Raw genomic sequence first — 18,947 nt, forward strand, 5'->3', positions numbered from 1 at the left:
TGAAGGAGGAGGCTCCAAAAATATCCCCATCCTCAATGATGGAGGAGCCCAGCATGTCAATGCAAAAGATAAGGTTGAAAAATTTGCGACAATCTTCAGCCAGAATGGATGATCCATCACAGCCTCCTCCGGGGGTCCCCAGCATCACCGATGCCAGTTTTCAGCCAATTCAGATCCATGTGGTATCAAGAAATGGCTGAAGGCACTGGATACTGCAAAGGCTATGGGCCCTGACAACACTCCAGCAATAGCACTGAAGATTGTGCTCCAGAACTTGCTGCATCCTTAGCCAAGCTGTTCCAGTACAGCTACAACACTAGCATTTACCCAACTATGTGGAAAATTGCCTCGGTATGTCCTGTACACAAAAAGCAGGACAAATCCAACCTGACCAATTACCATCCCATTAATCTACCCTTGATCATCAGTAAAGTAATGGAAGGGTTCATCAACAGTGCTATCAAGTGGCACTTGCTTAGCAATAACCTGCTCACTAATGCCCAGTTTGGGTTCCACCAGGGCCATTCAGCTCCTGACCTCATTACATCCTTGGTTCAAACATGGAGAACAGAGCTGAACTCCCAGGGTGAGGTGACAGAGATTGCCCTTGACATCAAGGCAGCATTTGACTGAGCATGTCATCAAGGAGCCTAAGTAAAACTGGAGTCAATAGGAATCAGGAGGAAAACTCTCCACTGCTTGGAGTCATACCTAGCACAAAGCAAGATGGCTGTGGGTGTTGGAGGTCAGTCATCTCAGCTCCAGGAGTTCTTCAGAGTAGAGTCCTCAGAATCTTCAGCTGTTTCATCAATGACCTTCCTTCCATCATAAGGTCAGAAGTGGGGATGCTCACTGATGATTGCAAAACGTTCAGCACAATTCGCGACTCCTCATGGACTGAAGCAGTCCATATTCATATGCAGCAAGACCGGGGGAATGTCCAGGCTTAGGCTGACAATGGCAAGTAACATTCATGCCACACAAGTGCAAGGCAATGACCATCTCCAACAAGAGAGAATCCAACCATCACTGCTTGATGCTCATTGGCATTATCATCACTGAATCCCCCACTATCAACATCCTGGTTACCATTGACCAGGAACTGAACTGGACTAGCCATATAAACACTGTGGCTATAAGAGCAGGTCAGAGACTAGGAATCGTGTGGTGAGTAACTCACCTCCTGACTTCCCAAAGCCTGTCCACCAGGCACAAGTTTGGAGTGTAATGGAATACTCCCTACTTGCCTGGATCAGTGCAGCTCCCACAACACTCAAGAAGCTTGACACCTCCAGGACAAAGCAGCCTGCTTGCTTGGCACCATATCCACAAACATTTACTCCCTCCACCACCGAAGAACAGCAGCAGCAGTGTGTATCAGCTACAAGATGCAATGCATGAATTCACTAAGGCTTCTTCGACAGCATCTTCCAAACCCATGACCACTACAACCTAGAAGGACAAGGGCAGCATATAGATAGGAATACCACAACCTGAAAGCTCCCCTCAATGTCACTCACCATCCTGACTTGGAAATATATCACCGTTCCTTCACTGTCGCTGGGTCAAAATCCTGGAATTCCCTTCCTAACTGCACTGTGGGTGTACCTACACCACATGGATTGCAGCAGTTCAAGAAGGCTGCTCACCATCTTCTCATGGGCACCTAGGGATGGACAATAAATGCTGGCCCGGCCAGTGAAGCCCACATCCCGTGAATGAATTACAAAAAAAAATCCCTCTCTGGCAAGCATATCCTCCCTTAGATAATGGGACCAAATTTGTACACAATACTCCAGGTACAGTCTAACCACAATTCTATTCAATTGAAACAAGGCATCCTTACTCCTGTACTCAAATCCTCTTTCAATAAATGCCAACATATCATTTGCCTTCTTAATTGCTTGCTGCACAAGCATTGTAGCTTTTATTGACTTATAAACAAGGACACCCTGGTCTCTTTGGACATCAACACTTCCCAATCTCTCATCATTCAAGAGATACTCTGAACCACTGTCCCTCCTACCAAAGTGGATATCCTTACATTTATTCACGTTATATTCCATGTGTTAAGTTCTTGCCCACTCACTAAGCCTGTCCGAATCCCCTTGAAGCCTCTTTGTACCATCCTTTCCAGATATATTCCCACCTAGTTTTATGTCACCCACAAACTTGGAAATATTACATTTGGCCCCCACATCAAAATCATGGATATAGATTGTGAACAGCTGGGGCCCAAGCACTGATCCTTGTGGTACCCCAATAGTCACAGCCTGCCAGCTGGAGAATGACCTGTTTATTACTGCTCTCTGCTCTCTGTCCATTAACCAATTTCCAATTCATGCCAGTATAATTCCCTGAAAATCCAAATACACCACATGCACTGACTCCTGCTTATCTATTCTGCTAGTAACATCCTCAAAAAACTCCAACAGGTTTGTCAAACATGACTTCCCTTTCATAAAGAAAAGGAATTGAAGAAAAATAATATTACTAAAACAATAGAGCTAGAGAAATTAATGGACCTGAAAGCTGATAAATCCCCAGGGCCCAATAATCTACACCCCAGGTACTAAAGGAGGTAGCCATGGAAATAGTAGATGCTTTGGTTGTCACCTTCCAAAGTTCTGTAGATTCTGGAACACTCCTGTCAGATTGGAGGGTGTCAAATGTAATCCCACTATTTAAGAAAGCAGGGAGGGAGAAAACAGCATATTATAAACCAGTTAGCCTGACATTAGTAATAGGGAAAATGCTGGAGTCTATTATAAAGGATGTGATAACAGGACACTTAGAAAATATCAACAGGGTTAGATAAAGTCAACATAAATTTATGAAAGGGAAATAATGTTTGAAAAACCTACTGGGGCTCTTTGAGGACATAACTAGCAGAATAGATAAGGGAGAACCAGTGAATGTGGTGTATTTGGATTTTCAGAAAGCTTTCGATAAAGTCCCACATAAGAGGTTAGGGTACAAAATTAAGGCACATGAGATTGGGGGTAATATATTGGCATGGATTGAGAATTGGTTAGCAGACAGGAAACAGAGAGTAGGAATAAATAGGTATTTTTCAGATTGGCAGCGGTAACCAGTGGGGTACAGCAGAGATTAGTGCTTGGGCCCCATCTATTCACAATATATATCAATGATTTGGATGAGGGAACCAAATGTAATATTTCCAAGTTTGACAACACGGAACTTGGTGTGAATGTGAGTATGAGGAAGGTGTTAAGAGGCTTCAAGGCAATTTGGACAGGTTGAGTGAGTGGGCAAATACATAGCAGATGCAGCATAATGTGGATAAATATGCAGTTATCCACTTTGGTAGGAAAAACAGAATGGCAGGGTATTCTTTAAATAGTGATAGATTGGAAAATGTTGATGTACAAAGGGACCTGGATGTTCCTGTACACCAATCACTGAAAGTAAGTATGCAGGTGCAGCAAACAGTTCAGAAGGCAAATGGTATGCTGGCCTACATTGCTGGAGGACTTGAGTACAGGAGCAAGGATGTCTTACTGCAGCTGTACGGGGCCTTGGTGAGACCACACCTGGGGCAGAATTTTCTGGCTGGTGGTGGGGGCGGAGCGGGAGTGAGTGCAGGCAGGCACAGATCCGATCACCACCCATGATTGGGCCTACGCCTCCATTTTATGCGGGCGGGCCAATTAAGGTCCGCCCTGCGTAAATTGTGGCTCCCGAGGACAGCAGGGGTTGGCAGGCTATGGCGGGACTGCAATGACCGCTGGGTCCAATGGCAGCCCGGCAGCCTGCTTTAAAAAGTTGCTGCAGCCTTTCAAGAGCTGCAAGTCATAGCCAGTGGAAGGGCCACCCAGAGTGCTGCGGGTGAGCAGGCCAGGCAGGAGGACACACGATCTGGGGAGTACTGGAGTGTGCCTCCTGAGCGGTCCAGACATCGGAAGTGCATCTTGAGAAAACCAATGGCTCTCTGCACCACAGCCCTTTTGGAGGCGTAGCTCCTATTGTACCGCTGCTCAGCTTCTGTTCTTGGATGGCGGGGAGGTGTCATGAGCCACTTTCTGAGGGGACAGCCCTTGTCACGCAGCAGCCATCCATCTAGCCAGGCTGGAGCACTGAAGAGCCCCGGCGCCTGGGAGTGTCTGAGGATGTAGGTGTCGTGGGAGCTGCCTGGGTACCTTGCACAGACTTGTTGAATCAGCATCCTGTGATCACACACTATCTGCACGTTCATGGAGTGGAAGCCCTTCCTGTTGATGAAGGCACCGGGATCCCCTGCTGGCACCTTGATGGCCACATGTGTGCAGGCTATTGCACCCTGGACGCGGGGGAAGCCAGCAATGGCCGTGAAGCCTCTGGCTCACTCTGTCTGGCTTTCCTGGTCCCAGCGGTAGTGGATGAAGGTCAATGTATGCCTGAACAGAGCTTCTGTAACCTGCTTGACACAAGTGTGGAAAGCTGACTAGGAGACACCGCAAAGATCACCCACCGAGCCTTGAAAGGAGCCAGAGGTATCGAATTTGAGGGCAGCTGTGACCTTTAGAGCCACTGGCATGGGGTGTCCACCTATACAGTTCGCGGAGATCTCAGGCCCAATCATTTGACAGATATAATTAACTGTCTCCCTTGAGAGACGGAGCCTCCTTCGGCACTGCACCTCAGACATATTGAGGTAGCTGCTTCGCTGCCTGTATACCCTGGCAGCAGAAGAGTAGCATCTTCTGCGGACCCCTTCCGCCTTGGACTGCCTCTTGGCCCTGCAACCCTTGTGCCTGCGCCTGTCCTCCCAAAGGCGGCTCCCCTGGAGACTGAATGTGCACCTCCTCCCCCTTCTGGCCCTCCCTTCCTCCTCAGAGGAGGTGCCTCCAGTGGAGAGTTCAGCTCCCATTCCCAGGCTAAAGGAAGGCTTCCTGAAACATGCATGCCCAAAAAAGATTCCTCACTACAGATTGCTGACCTGAAGGTTGTGAGTCCAGACCAAGCAGCTGCTATGCGTTTTGAAGTATTGCGGATCACACAGGCAAGTATCAGTAACTTTAGAACCTCAATACTTGACAGAGCACACTCGCAACCCCACTAAACCCTCTTATCCTGCCCGTGGATGAAGTTTATACAAATGTGTCCTACCCGCCTGTCCATTGTGCCCGTGCACCGACCTGAATATTGCACGGGTGCCAAAAAATCGCCATTGATTGGTGCTTCAAGGGCCTTAAATGGCTGGTTAATTAATGGTGGGTGCTGCATTGGAGATAACCGCGCGCCCGCCCAACGAAATATTGCAATGGTGCGCAGTGATGTCGGGACGCTTGCTCAACGTCACCATACGTCATTTTGTGTGTATACGTGCGGGGCCCACCCCCAGACGCCAATGGGAAAATTCTGCCCCTGGAGTATTGTGTGCAGTTTTGCTCTCCTTACTTAAGAAACTATATCATGGCCATAGAGGGAGTGCAGCGAAGGTTTCACCAGACTAACTCCTGGGATGGCAGGATTGTCGTATGAGGAGAAAATGGGCTGAGTTGGCCTGTATTCACTGGAGTTTAGAAGAATGAGAGGAGATCTCATTGAAACATTTAAAATTCTGATGGGGACGGACAGACTGAATGCAAGGCATGACACTTCCTTTAGCTGGGGGTTCTAGAACAAGTGGTCAGTCTCAGGATATGGGGCAGGCCATTTTGGATCAAGATAAGGAGAAATTTCTTCACTCAGAGGGTAGTGAACATATGGCATTCTCTACCACAGAAGGCTGTGGAAGCCAAGTCACTGAGTATATTTAAGAAGGAAATGGATTGATTTCTGGACTTGAAAGGCATAAATGGGTATGGGGAGAGCGCAAGTGTGTGGCGTTGAGATAGAGGATCAGCCATGATCATATTGAATTGTGGAGCAGGCTCAAAGGGCTGAATGAATGACCTTCCTCCTGCTCCTATTTTCTATGTTTCTATGTTTCTGTAATGACCCTGCCCAATCAGATCATTATTTTTTAAGTGTCCAGTTATCACTGCCTTCATGATAGATTCTATTTTCCCTCCTCCTGACATCTGGCTAGCAGGTCTGTATTTCCCCATCAAAAATAAAAATAAAAATACCTAGAAAAACTCATCAGGTCTGGCAGCATCTGCGGAGAGGAATACAGTTAACGCTTCGAGTCCATATGACGCTTCAACAGAACTGAGTAAAAATAGAAGAGAGGTGAAATATAAACTGGTTTAAGGGGGGGTGGGACAAGTAGAGCTGGATAGAGGGCCAGTGATAAGTGGAGATCGCCAAAAGATGTCATAGACAAAAGGAAAAAGAGGTGTTGAAGGTGGTGATATTATCTAAGGAATGTGCTAATAGGTGACATTAATGGTAGAAAGCAGGATGAGCAAGGTACAGATAGCCCTAGTGGGGTTGGGGTGAAGGAATCGAAATAGCCTAAAAGGTAGAGATAAAACAATGGATGGAAATACATTTAAAAATAATGGAAATAGGTGGGAAAAGAAAAATCTATATAAATGATTGGAAAAAAAAGGGGGGGATCGGAAAGGGGGTGGGGATAGATCAGAGAGTTCATGATCTAAAATTGTTGAACCCAATACTCAATCCGGAAGGCTGTAAAGTGCCTAGTTGGAAGATGAGGTGCTGTTCCTCCAGTTTGGGTTGAGCTTCACTGGAGCAATGCAGCAGGCCAAGGACAGACATGTGGGCATGAAAGCAGGATGGAGTGTTGAAATGGCAAGCGACAGGGAGGTCTAGGTCATGCTTGTGGACAGACCGAAGGCATTCTGCAAAGCGGTCACCCAGTCTGTGTTTGGTTTCTCCAATGTAGAGGAAACTGCATTGGGAGCAATGAATGCAGTAGACTAAATTAAGGGAAGTGCAAGTGAAATTCTGCTTCACTTGAAAGGAGTGTTTGGGCCCTTGGACGGTGAGGAGAGTGGAAGTAAAGGGGCAGGTGTTGCACCTTCTGCGGTTTCATGGGAAGGGGCCGTGGGAGGGGGTTGAGGTGTATGGAGTGATGGAGGACTGGACCAGGGTGACCCAGAGGTCACCAGAACAATCCCTGCGGAATGCCGCCAGGGGGGTGAAGGGAATATGTGTTTGGTGGTGGCATCATGCTGGAGTTGGCAGAAATGGTGGAGGATGATCCTTTGAATGCGGAGGCTGGTGGGGTGATAAGTGAGGACAAGGGTGACTCTATCATGGTTCTGGGAGGGAGAGAAAGGTGTGAGGGCGGATGCGCGGGAGATGGGCTGGACACGGTTGAGGGCCCTGTCAACCACCGTGGGTGGAAAACCTCAGTTAAGGAAGAAGGAAGACATGTCAGAGGAACTGCTTTTGAAAGTGGCATCATCAGAACAGATGCGACAGAGGAGAAGGAACTGAGAGAATAGGATGGAGTCCTTACAGGAAGCGGGGTGTGAGGAGCTGTAGTCAAGGTAGCTGTGGATGTCGGTAGGCTTGTAATGGATATTGGTGGACAGCCTATCACCAAAAATTGAGACAGAGAAGTCAAGGAGGGGAAGGGAAGTGTCAGAGATGGACCATGTGAAAGTGATGGAGGGGTGGAATTTGGAAGCAAAATTAATAAACTTTTCCAGGTCCAGACGAGCACATGAAGCAGCACCGAAGCAATCATCGATGTACTGGAGAGAGAGTTGTGGGAGTGGGCCGGAGTAGGACTGGAACAAGGAATGTTCCACATACCTCATAAAGAGACAGACATAACTGGGGCTCATGCAGGTACCCATAGCCACACTTTTTATTTGGAGGAAGTGAGAGGAGTTAAAGGAGAAATTGTTCAGTATGAGAACAAGTTCAGCCAGATGGAGGAGAGTAGTGGTGGATGGGGATTGTTCGGGCCTCTGTTTGAGGAAAAAGCAGAGAGCCATCAGACCATCCTGGTGGGGGTGGAGGTGTAGAGGGATTGGATGTCCATGGTGAAGAGGAGGCGGCTGGGGCCAGGGAACTGGAAATTGTTGATATGATGTAGGGTGTCAGAGGAATCATGGGTGGGAAGGGACTGGACAAGGGGAGAGAGAATGGAGTCAAGATAGCAAGAAATGAGTTCTGTGGGGCAGGAACAGGCTGACACGATCGGTCTGCCAGGACAGTCCTGTTTGTGGTCCTTTTGTCTATGACATCTTTTGGCTATCTCCACCTATCACTGGCTCTCTATCCAGCTCTACTTGTCCCACCCCCCCTTAAACCAGTTTATATTTCACCTCTTTTTTATTTTTACTTAGTTCTGTTGGAGTGTCATACAGACTTGAAACCTTAACTGTGTTCCTCTTCGCAGATGCTGCCAGACCCACTGAGTTTTCCAGGTATTTTTATTTTTATTTTTGTTTTGGATTTCCAGCATTTGCTGTATTTCCCCATGTTCCCTGCCCCTCCTTTCTTAAATAGTGGGGTTACATTTTCAACCTTCCAATCTATGGGCGCAGTTCCAGAATATATAGACTTTTGAAAGATAACCACCAATGCATCCACGATCTCTGCAAACACCTCTTTCAACAGATCATCAGAATCACAGAATCTTAATGGCGCATAAAGAAGCCATTCGGCCCATTGTGTCTGCACTGGCTCTCCACATGAGCATTGCAACCTAATGCCATTGCCCTGCCTTTTCCTCGTACCCCTTTACCTTGTTTCTATTCAAATAATCATCCAATCCCCTCTTGAATGCCTCGATTGAACCTCCCTCCACACACTTCCAGGCAGTGCATTCCAGGCTGAAGCCACTGGTTGCATGAAAAAGTTTTTTCTCATTTTTTCTCACATTTTCTTCTTTTGCGAATCACTTTAAATCTGTGCCCTCTTGTTCTTGATCCTTCTACGAGTGGGAACAGTTTCTCCCTATCTACTCCGTAGTCCCAGGGATTTATCAACTTTCAGTCTCATTAATTTCTCCAATACTACTTTTTAACTAATAATGCGGGTCGAGAATCGCCTGCTCAGTCACATGAAGACACATGGCAGAAACACGCGACCCTGAGTAGATCTCATCCACAAATCAAGGGATAGCTGCCGCTGCTGACTTTAGAGCCAAATAATTACTTCCTGTAACTGTTTTACATAAGCAAATAGTTTCACTTGTGAAATAATTCATGAACTTGTGTCCTTACCTCACCAAACAGAAAGTATTAAATTCAGTTTTCAATGAGATTGGTGACACCACCTGTATCTTTTGCTGTTGCCTTGAAATTCAATTAAAGATATGCATTGTTCTTTCTATTTAAGCAGACAATTCTGTGAACATTATATTATATTATGTTGTTTTAGGAAGGTCCTATGGTTTCAGGTATTCAGCCTGCTGAAGCCAGCACCAGATTACAGATCTTTCAGGTAACTGTTAATTTTAGTAACAGTGAATCAATTAATTGTTATGGCCAATTAAAGATCAGAGAAAAAAAACTCATAATCCATTTTACTCTTTTTGCATGATTGTTATTTTGTTTCAAAGTTTGCTATATTTATTGTGTAGATGCCAGCTTATGCCTGAATATTGAAATGAAACTTCTTTCCAACCTATGAATCCGGAGACTTTTCTGTTATAGGATCAAGGATAAATCGGTTTAGCATTGTTTTGGTATTATATTGGATGTTAGGTGGTAATAGGAGCATGGTGGTAATGTTACTGGATTAATACTCCAGAGGCTTGAACTAATGCTCTGGAGACACTGTTTAAAACCCATCATGGCAGCCAGTGTAATTAAATTAAATTCATTCAACAAATGTGGAAGAGAAAGTTAATATGAGTAATGGCAAGCATGAATCCGCTGTAATGTCAAAACACATCTGGTTAACTAATGTCCTTTAAGGAAGCAAACCTGCTGTCCTTACCCGACAGTCTTACATGTGATTCCAGACCCATATAACAATGTGGTTGATTCTTAAGTGCCTTTTGGAATAGCTTAATAAGCCATTATTTTTACCAAACCACAATCGAATACAATAAAAACATACAGAGCTCAGTTGATTAAGCTCCTGCTTATTAACATCTGGAGACTTATGCCAAAACTGGGGTAGCTGTTCCACAGACTAGTTAATTGACAGCTTGACATAGTCATGCTCAAATTTTCATAGCTTTCAGGCAATGTTTCAGATCTTTCCATCAGCATTCCTAGGCATGCCTTGTCCTAACGGCAGGACAGACCCAGCTGAGGTGGTGGAGCAGTGGTGCAGTTGGGAGGGAATGGCCCTGGGTGGTCTCATCAGTGACTGCTGACCCTGTGAAGTCTCATGACATTTGATCAAACATGGGCAAAAAAACCTGATTACCACCTATGCCTCTACCTTGGATAGTGAATCAGTACTTCTCCATGTGGAACACCACTTGGAAGAAGCAGTAAGGGTGACAAAGACACAAAATATACACAAAAGGACTTCAATGCCCATCACCAAGAGTGAGTTTTTTCCCTGATTCCCTTTGACTTCAATTTTGCTAGGGCTCTTTGATGCCACACTCAGTCAAATGATGCCTTGATGTCAAGGGCAGCCACTCTCACCTCACCTCTTGAGTTCAGCTCTTTCGTCCATATTTGGACCAACGTGCAATGAGGTCAAGAGCTGAGTGGCCCTGACGGAACCTAAACTGAACATTGCTGAGCAGGTTATTGCTAAGCAAGTGCTACTTGATAGCACTGTTGATAATCCCTTCTGTCACTTTGCTGACGATTGCAAGTAGACTGATGTGGCACTGGTTGGTCGGGTTGGAATTGTCCTGCTTTTTTGTGGACAGGACATGCCTGCACAATTTTCACATTGCCGGGTAGATGCTAGTGGTGTAGAAGTTCTAGAACAGCTTGGCTAAGGGTGCATATAGTTCTGGAGCACAAGTCTTCAGTTCTATTGCCAGAATGTTGTCAGGGCCCATAATCTTTGCAATATCCAGTGCCCTCAGCTATTTCTTGATATCACGTGGGGTAAATCCACCACCTCTAGTGGGTCCGTCCTGCCGGTGGGACAGGGTAGGAGTGATTCCTAGCACAAAGGAAGACGGTTATGGTTATTGGAGGTCAATCATCTCAGTCCCAGGACATCATTGCAAGAGTCCCTCATTGTAGTATCCTAGGCCCAGCCATTTGACTGAGTGTGGCATCAAGGAACCCTAGCAAAATTGAAGTCAATGAGATGTCAATGGAAGTCAATGTTTCATCAATGACTTTCCTTCATCATTAAGATCAGAAGTGGGGATGTTTGCCGATGATTGCACAATGTTTAGCACCATTTGTGACTCCTCATATACTGAAGCAATCCATACCAATATGCAGCAAGACCTGGACAACCTTTAGGCTTGGGCTGATAAGTGGTAAGTAACATTCATGCCACACAGGTGCCAGGCAATGACTATCTCCAAAAAGAGAGAATTCAACCATCTCCACTTGACATTCAATGGCATTGCCATTGCTGAATACCCCACTATCAACATCCATGGAGTCACCATTGGCCAGAAACTGAACTGTACCAGCCATATAAATACAGTGGCTACAAGAGCAGATCAGCGACTGGGAATTATGCAGAGAGTAATTTGCCTCATGACTTCCCAAAGCCTGTACACTATCTATAAGGCACAAGTCAGGTGGAATACTGTCCACTTGCCTAGGTGAGTGCAGCTCTAACAACACTCAAGAGGCACAACACCATTCAAGACTAAGCAGCCCACTTGATTGCATTCCGCCCACCAACTTCAACACCCACCCTCTCTACCACTGATGCGCAGTATATACCATCTACAAGGTGCACTGCAGAAACTCACCAGAGCCCCTTTGACAGCACCTTTCAAATCCATCACCTCTGCTATTTAGAAGGACAAGTGCAACAGATGCATGGGAACACACTTCCTGCAAATTCCCCCTCCAAGCCACACGCCAGCCTGACTTGGAACTATATCTCCAATGTCACTGGGTCAAAATCCTGGAACTCCCTCTCTAACAGCACTGTGGTGGGTGCCTACGCCACATGGACTGCAGTGGTTCAAGAAGGCAGCTCACCACCAGGTCCTCAAGGGCAATTAGGGATGGGCAATAAAAATGTTTGCCTAGTTCCCACACCCCAAAAAAAGAATTTAAAAAAGGCCCTCCCCTTATCCGGCAGAAACCATTTTCACTGGGGGGATTGGGGTGAGACGTGAATCCCATATGCAGGATATTCCAAACTCCCTTTGAACTCAGTGTTAACTTCAAACAGACCCCATTTTCACCGTTATTCCTCTGTGTGGGAGCTATGGGTCATTAGAGAAGCCATAAATGTCGTTGAAGAGCAGATAATGTCTGTGGAACTGTCAGCTGTCAAGCATTTAAATGGCCATCCATTTAAAAACTGCTTGTCTGTGCCTGAGCTTTGAAAAAATCTATTCTAGCAGTTGCAATAATTGTTTATTGACATAACCCTAAGTGTTATCATGATAGCATTATTAATGCTGGAATGCTTTCCACAAACTACCATTATCACAGTGGGGGCTATAAGTTCATAGTTTAACTGATAGCCCGAAGATGTTATTAAATGATTAGCTGTCTTTGACATGGGGTTATAATATAAATATTCACTTTTGCAAGGGATTAAGTATTTCATGGGATTTAAACATGTTGGATGTACTTTCACGGATCAGTTTTTTATATATAGTGAAACCTGTAATGGATATTTAAAACTTCATTTTATTTCATCACAGCATGGCTCCTGAGCTCTGCCCATAGTGGGCACTGGCTCAGTTGGCATGGAGGGCATAAGGGAAAGGGGCAGTGGGAGGGGCATGTGTTGGCATGCAGCTGGCATTGGCTGGCTATAAAGGGCCATACGGTGGTGAAGAGTCATGAATTGGCATGAGTCAGCACTATGTTGGCATAGGAGACATTGGGGGTGATGGAATTGGCGGGCGCCTATATGTTGGCACCAAGTTAGCATAGGGGTTATATGGGGCCATGGGGGTTAATGAGGGAATGAGTTGGCATGGAGAATATGAGAGGCCATTGAGGGTGAAAACCTTCCACTGGTTGAAGTCATGTCTGACACAAATGAAGATGGTTGTGTTTGGAGGCCTCAGTTCTAGGACATTTTTGCAGGAATTCCTCAGGTTAGTGTCCTGGGCCCAACCATCTTCAGTTTCTTCATCAGTCGCCTTCCCTATATCATAGGGTCATTATCAGGGCTGGTCACTGATGATTGCAAAGTATTCAGTTCCATTTGCAACTCCTCATATAATGGAATAGTCTTGCGGCACTGAAACCTGGACAACATTTAGTCATGGAATAATAATTCACAAGAAAACTTTGCAACATACAAGTGCAGTGATCATCTCTAAGAATAAATAACCTAGCATTCAACATTCAACAACATTATCATCTTCAAATCCCCTACCATCAACATCCTGTGGGTTATATTGGGCAGAATTTTCTGCCTGTCGGGCGGGCGGGCCCGACCCAATCTCTGGCAGGCGCAGAGATGATCCCCGCCAGCGAAGCAGGCCACACCTCTATTTTACGTGGGTGGGCCAATTAAGGCCCGCCCAGCATGACATCTGGCAGGAAGCACTATGCGCTCCCTGTGTGGTTGGGGGGGATCCCCTAAAAGCGAGAGTGCGCTTTCGCACATGTGCACAAAAGCACACATCTCCTTGAGGACAAGTGCAGCCTCGCCTGGACTTTGCAAAATATTAAAAATAGAAAGAAAAATTTCCTTACATGTTCTCCTCATGTGACAATTTCACATGTGTTGGGACATGTTCATAATTTACACAATAACTTCATTAAAATCTTTAAAACCCTGCATGAAACCTCATCCCGCTGCTGGATGAGGTTTCATGGTTTCATTTTTTCTCTATTTGCCGTTGGGGCCCCTGGCCTGCCCGCCAACCTTAAGGTTGGACGGGCAGGTCTTTTAATTGTTTAAATGATCCTGTCAATGGCCTCAATTGGCCATTGACAGGTCAGCAGGCCCACAGCTGAATTTCCTATTATTGCCTATCCTTAAATGTCCTTCTTCAGAGAACATTTAAGAGCCAACCACATTGCTGTGGGCATGGAGTCACATGTAGGCCAGCAGATTTCCTTCTCTAAAGGACATCAGTGAACCAGATGATTTTTTTTACAACAATCAGTGATAGTTGCATGGTCATTTGGCTTTTAGCTCCAAGCTTTTTTTTTAATTGAATTCAAATTCCACCATCTTCTATAGTGGAATTTGAACACAGGTCCCCAGAACATTACCCTGGATCTCTGGATCACAAGTTTAGCAACAATACCACTACACCATCACCTCCCTATTTTCAAGGAGTGAGTTCCAAAGACTCAAGACCTCTGAGTGAAAAAAATTCACCTCATCTCCATTTTAAATGTGTGACCCTTGATTTTTAAACAGTGACCTTTAGTTCTAGATTTTCCCTCAAGAGGAAACATCCTCTTCACATTCACCCTGTCAAGTACCCTCAGGTTTTTATATGTTTCAACCAAATTGCCTCTTACTCTTCTAAACTCCAGCCGATACAAGCCTAACCTGTCCAGCCTTTCCTCATAATACAACCCACCCATTCCAGGTACTAGTTTGGTAAACCTTCTCTGAACTGCTTCCAATGCATTTATATCCTTTCTTAAATAAGGTGACCAACGCTGTACACAGTACTCCAGATGTGGCCTCACTAGTGCTCTATAACTAAAACATAACCTCCTTAGTTTTGTATTCAAATCCCGTTATGATAAATGATAACATTCTATTAGCTTTCCTTATTACTTACTGTACCTGCATACTATTCTTTGGTGATTCATGCATTAAGACACCCAGATCCTTCTGCATCTCAGAGCTCTGCAATCTCTCACCATTTAGATAATATGCTTCTCTTTTATTCTTTCTGCCAAAATAGACAATTTCACATTTTCCCAGATTTAACTCCATTTACCAGGTCTTTGCCCACTTACTTAACCTATCTATATTTTTTTATAACCTTCTTATGTCCTCTTCACAGCTTACTATCCTACCAATTTTGTGTCATGAGCAAATTTGACAACCATCCCTTCACCCAAGTCATTTATATAAATTGTAAACAGTTGAAATCACAGCACTGATCCCTGTGGCACACTACTCATTACATCTTGCCAACCTGAAAGCGACCCATTTATGCCTGCCCTCTGCTTCCTGTTAGCCAGCCAGTTACTCTCTATACCATGAGCTTTTATTTCCTGCAATAATCATTGATGTGGCACGTTATAAAATGCCCTCTGGAAATCTAACTACAGCACATCCACCAGCACTCCTTCATCTACAGCATGTGATTCCTTCAAAAAACTCCAATAAGCTGGTTAAACATGATATCCCTGTCACAAAACCATGTTGACTCTGCCTGATTACATTGAATTTATCCAAGTGCCCTGCTATAGCTTCTTGAATGATAGCTTCTAACATTTTCCTTACGAAAGATGTTAAGTTAACTGGCCTGTAGTTTCCCTGTAGCTTTCTGTCTCCTTCCCTTTTTGAATAACATTTTGAAACATTTGCGCTCTTCCAATCTAATGGGACCTTCCCCGAATCTAGGGAGTTTTGGAAAATTAAAACCAATGCATCAACTATCTCACTAGCCATTTATTTTAAGACCCTAGGATGAAGTCCATCAGGACCTGGTCACTTGTCACCTGCAGCTCCAACAATTTACTCAGTACCACTTTTGTGCAAATTTTAATTTTCCTGAGGTTCTCCCTCCCTTCCATTTCCTGATATATAGCTGCTTCTGGGAAGCAGTCGAGATGCCTACATAGGCCTTCAAGGATGGATTCTCATGGACAGGGACTATCTCATTGAAGACATTGCTACTCACACCTGTGAGGGACACATGTTACAACTGGTCCCCAGGCGAGGTTCTACCAATTTGTTATGATCCCAGATGCGGTATGACCTTGGGTGAGGAAAAATGAACTGTCTTCCTTTTTTTATTCAACCTCGTCAGTTGGTCGCAACAAAGTTAATTTCAAAAGGATCCCTTCCCTCTGAATACATTTTCCCAGCCCAAATTTATGTTTGAAAATGAGCCATTTTAACCAGGCTTTCTTGAGTTAAAAAAGAGTGCATTTATTTGTTACTAAAACGTGAGAGAGAAAAAATAATACAAACGCAATACATATAAACACAAATTAGAGATGTGAAGCAAGTCCAGAAATAAAAGTTAAAAGATATACAAATCAGTCTTTGACTGAGGGGTGGATCATGACACACTGTAGCCATTAAATTGGATGATTCTGGTAGGGTTGACTTTGAGCAGCTGAGCAGTTGGTTTGCAGATTCTTGGTTCTGCAGGTTAGCTGAAAGGAGGTGTCCTGTTTCCTTTTCGGCTGTGGCTTTGCTAATTTATGACTAGCAATTTGAGAGAGAGAAAGGACTTTTTTATCTGCAATCGCAGGGATGCCTAGTTGATGTTCTTCAGCTGTGACATTCACAGTACACCCTCACATACCAGGCCTGGAGCATCAAAACTAGCACAAAGAGACGAGGGCTGCAGCTGACTTTTTAAACCCTTTTCTTTTGTATTCATGGAAAGAAAAAAAGAAACATGTCTCTTGCCCAACTCACACCATGTCCGCAATCTGGAATATAACTGACAGGAGATGGTTTCTGCTAAAATGGTAATCAAGTCTCTATTATCTCTGCAACCACAGGAGATTACAGTCCAGTTTTTGCATTGCATCTCTTCCTTCAAAGTGCCTCTGTATGAAGTAGGCCTTGTCACACCTTTTTAGGTGCGACATTCCATTCTCTCTGGACTAGTTGGTCAAGTTATCCACATAGGAATTTTTCGGCAAGTGCTTACTTTACAGTCTCTGCCAGCTTTTGCTTCTATCCTCTTTTTAAAAAACATGTCTTGCTTAAAATTCCAATATTGTCCTTAAGTAATTCAGGGCTATCACAGAATCACAGAATCATAGAATCTCACAGTGCAGAAGAGGCCCTTCGGCCCATTGAGTCTGCACCGACACTGACATGGTACGATCCATGGTAATAACATACACATACTGCAGTAGAGGAGAAGCACATCACCTGCTACAGATCCACCTGAGCAACCATCAAGCAGGTCAGTGGGCTTCTGAAGGTGGGATTCAGGTGCCTGTTTTACTCTGTTGGAGCACTCACTATGCCCCAGCAAGGGTCTCCCCTATCATGGTGGTCCTTTTTTGTTTATTGGATTAATTAGTAACTATTTTGTATTTATCATCTCCTATTTTTCGGATTCTCACATAAGTGGCAACATCTCCAAACCAACTCTACCCATGCCATGGAAGAATTAAAAAAAAACATTTGCAATTTTAAAGACCTCTTATCAGGTCACCTTTAAGACTTCTCTCTTATCAGGCAAAAAAGGGGTAAAAAGTCACCTGCAGCCCTCGTCTCTGTGTACTAGTTTTGATGCTAATAGCTGTAATCTCTCAGCTCTGATACCACCTGTAATAAACTTGGAATGCAGGGCTGTTTTTTTGAAAGAAACAGTACACTTTATTCACAGACTCCTGGTGAAGCTACATGCTTGTTCCAAGACCAAGGCTAAAGAGCTCCACCCTAAGATTCCCTGCGCTTAGGGCTGATTCACCTGTACAGTCACATGATTCCCATAACAGTAAGGAATGGTTTAACTTTAAATTACTATGCCATCCTTGCATATATTTATTGCACTTTCTCCAGTGCTTCTATATCGTTTTTGTAATGTGGAATCCAGAACTGTATACAGTACTCTAAGTATGACTTGACCAAAGCCTTGCAAAACTGAACTGCTTTCGAATCCTACACTCCTGGGAATAAACCCCAGTGTGTTTTTCCCCACAGTTTCAATTAGTTTACTGATCTGTGAAGCTGCTCTTAATGATTTGTTCATCTATACCCTAAATCTCTTTGCTCTTCTACCCCATTTATTTTCTTATTTTCTAAGGTACTTCTGTATTTTTCTTCCAATGTGCAACATCTCATATTTATCGTAAAGTAACTTTTTTTTTTCTTTCATGAGATGTGGTGTTGATGGCAAGGGCAGCATTTGTTGCCCACCCCTAATTACCTTGAACTGAGTGGCTTGCTAGGCCATTTCAGAGGGCAATTAAGAGTCAACCACATTGCTGTGATTCTGAAGTCACATGTAGGCTGGAATATATGTACATGCACTTACGATGCATATGCACAAAGAAATGGAAGTTACCATAGTCCCAGAAGGCCATAGGCTGCTCTCTCCTTAGACATAGCCAACTGGTGGTGAGTTTAACCATACATCAGACAAAGGGATGACCTCAACTGGCATAGGAATTAAACCTGCACTGTTGGTGCCACTCTACATTAAAAGCCAGCTGCCCAGTCAACTGAGCTAATCCACAAAGCAGGCAGTGACAGTAACAAAAGAGTGTCAGGAGTTGGAAACCTCCTCACTGAATTTTTAAAAATGAATTCCCGACTCCCAGGGCTCGATTTAATGGCCACAAATTAGGCTGCCTAGCCAAACTTTGGTAAAATTGCGCATGAGGGCATTGGGTCAGGAACCCATGTAATCAAGCCAGTCTTGGATAATTAATACAGAAGGCGCGCAGACGTTGAAGTCGGAAGTCAGCCCACCATTTTTGAAAAACTAAGTAAAGAATAATTGTGCTTGTTAACCAGGCAATTGATTGTGATTTTATGATGCTCACTCTAGTTTTCATTCGGCACAGGGGAAAAATGTTGAGAGTGAGTCACCCAGGTATGAGGACGCAGTGTAAGGGCGGATAAAAAGGCCCACAAGTGGGACCATCGCTGCATTTAGCAGCAGAGACTGCTTGCTGGTGAAGATAGAAGTGTTGCTACTTTCTTGACTTCATTTACTCACTAAAATAAAGGCAAAATACTGCAGATGCTGGAAATCTGAAACAAAAACAAAAAATGCTGGAAAAACTCAGCAGGCCTGACAGCAACTGTGGAGAGAAAGACAGAGTTAATGTTTCGAGTCCATATGACTTCTTCAGAGCTAAAGAGAAGTAGAAATGTGG

The 18,947-nt window shown here is 44.5% G+C and overlaps 1 protein-coding gene across 1 annotated transcript in view; it reads left to right on the forward strand.

Moving 5' to 3' along the window:
- The window catches only part of LOC121278118 (dynein heavy chain 8, axonemal-like), a 2,067,071-nt gene that overhangs the window by 931,994 nt on the left and 1,116,130 nt on the right, over nt 1–18,947 (forward strand). Inside the window, 1 exon segment of the mRNA XM_041188205.1 lies at nt 9,253–9,315. Coding sequence (XP_041044139.1) covers nt 9,253–9,315 — 63 coding nt within the window.

The sequence above is a fragment of the Carcharodon carcharias genome, chromosome 5, assembly GCF_017639515.1.
Source record: "Carcharodon carcharias isolate sCarCar2 chromosome 5, sCarCar2.pri, whole genome shotgun sequence".
In the NCBI taxonomy this organism is placed as follows: Eukaryota; Metazoa; Chordata; class Chondrichthyes; order Lamniformes; family Lamnidae; genus Carcharodon; species Carcharodon carcharias.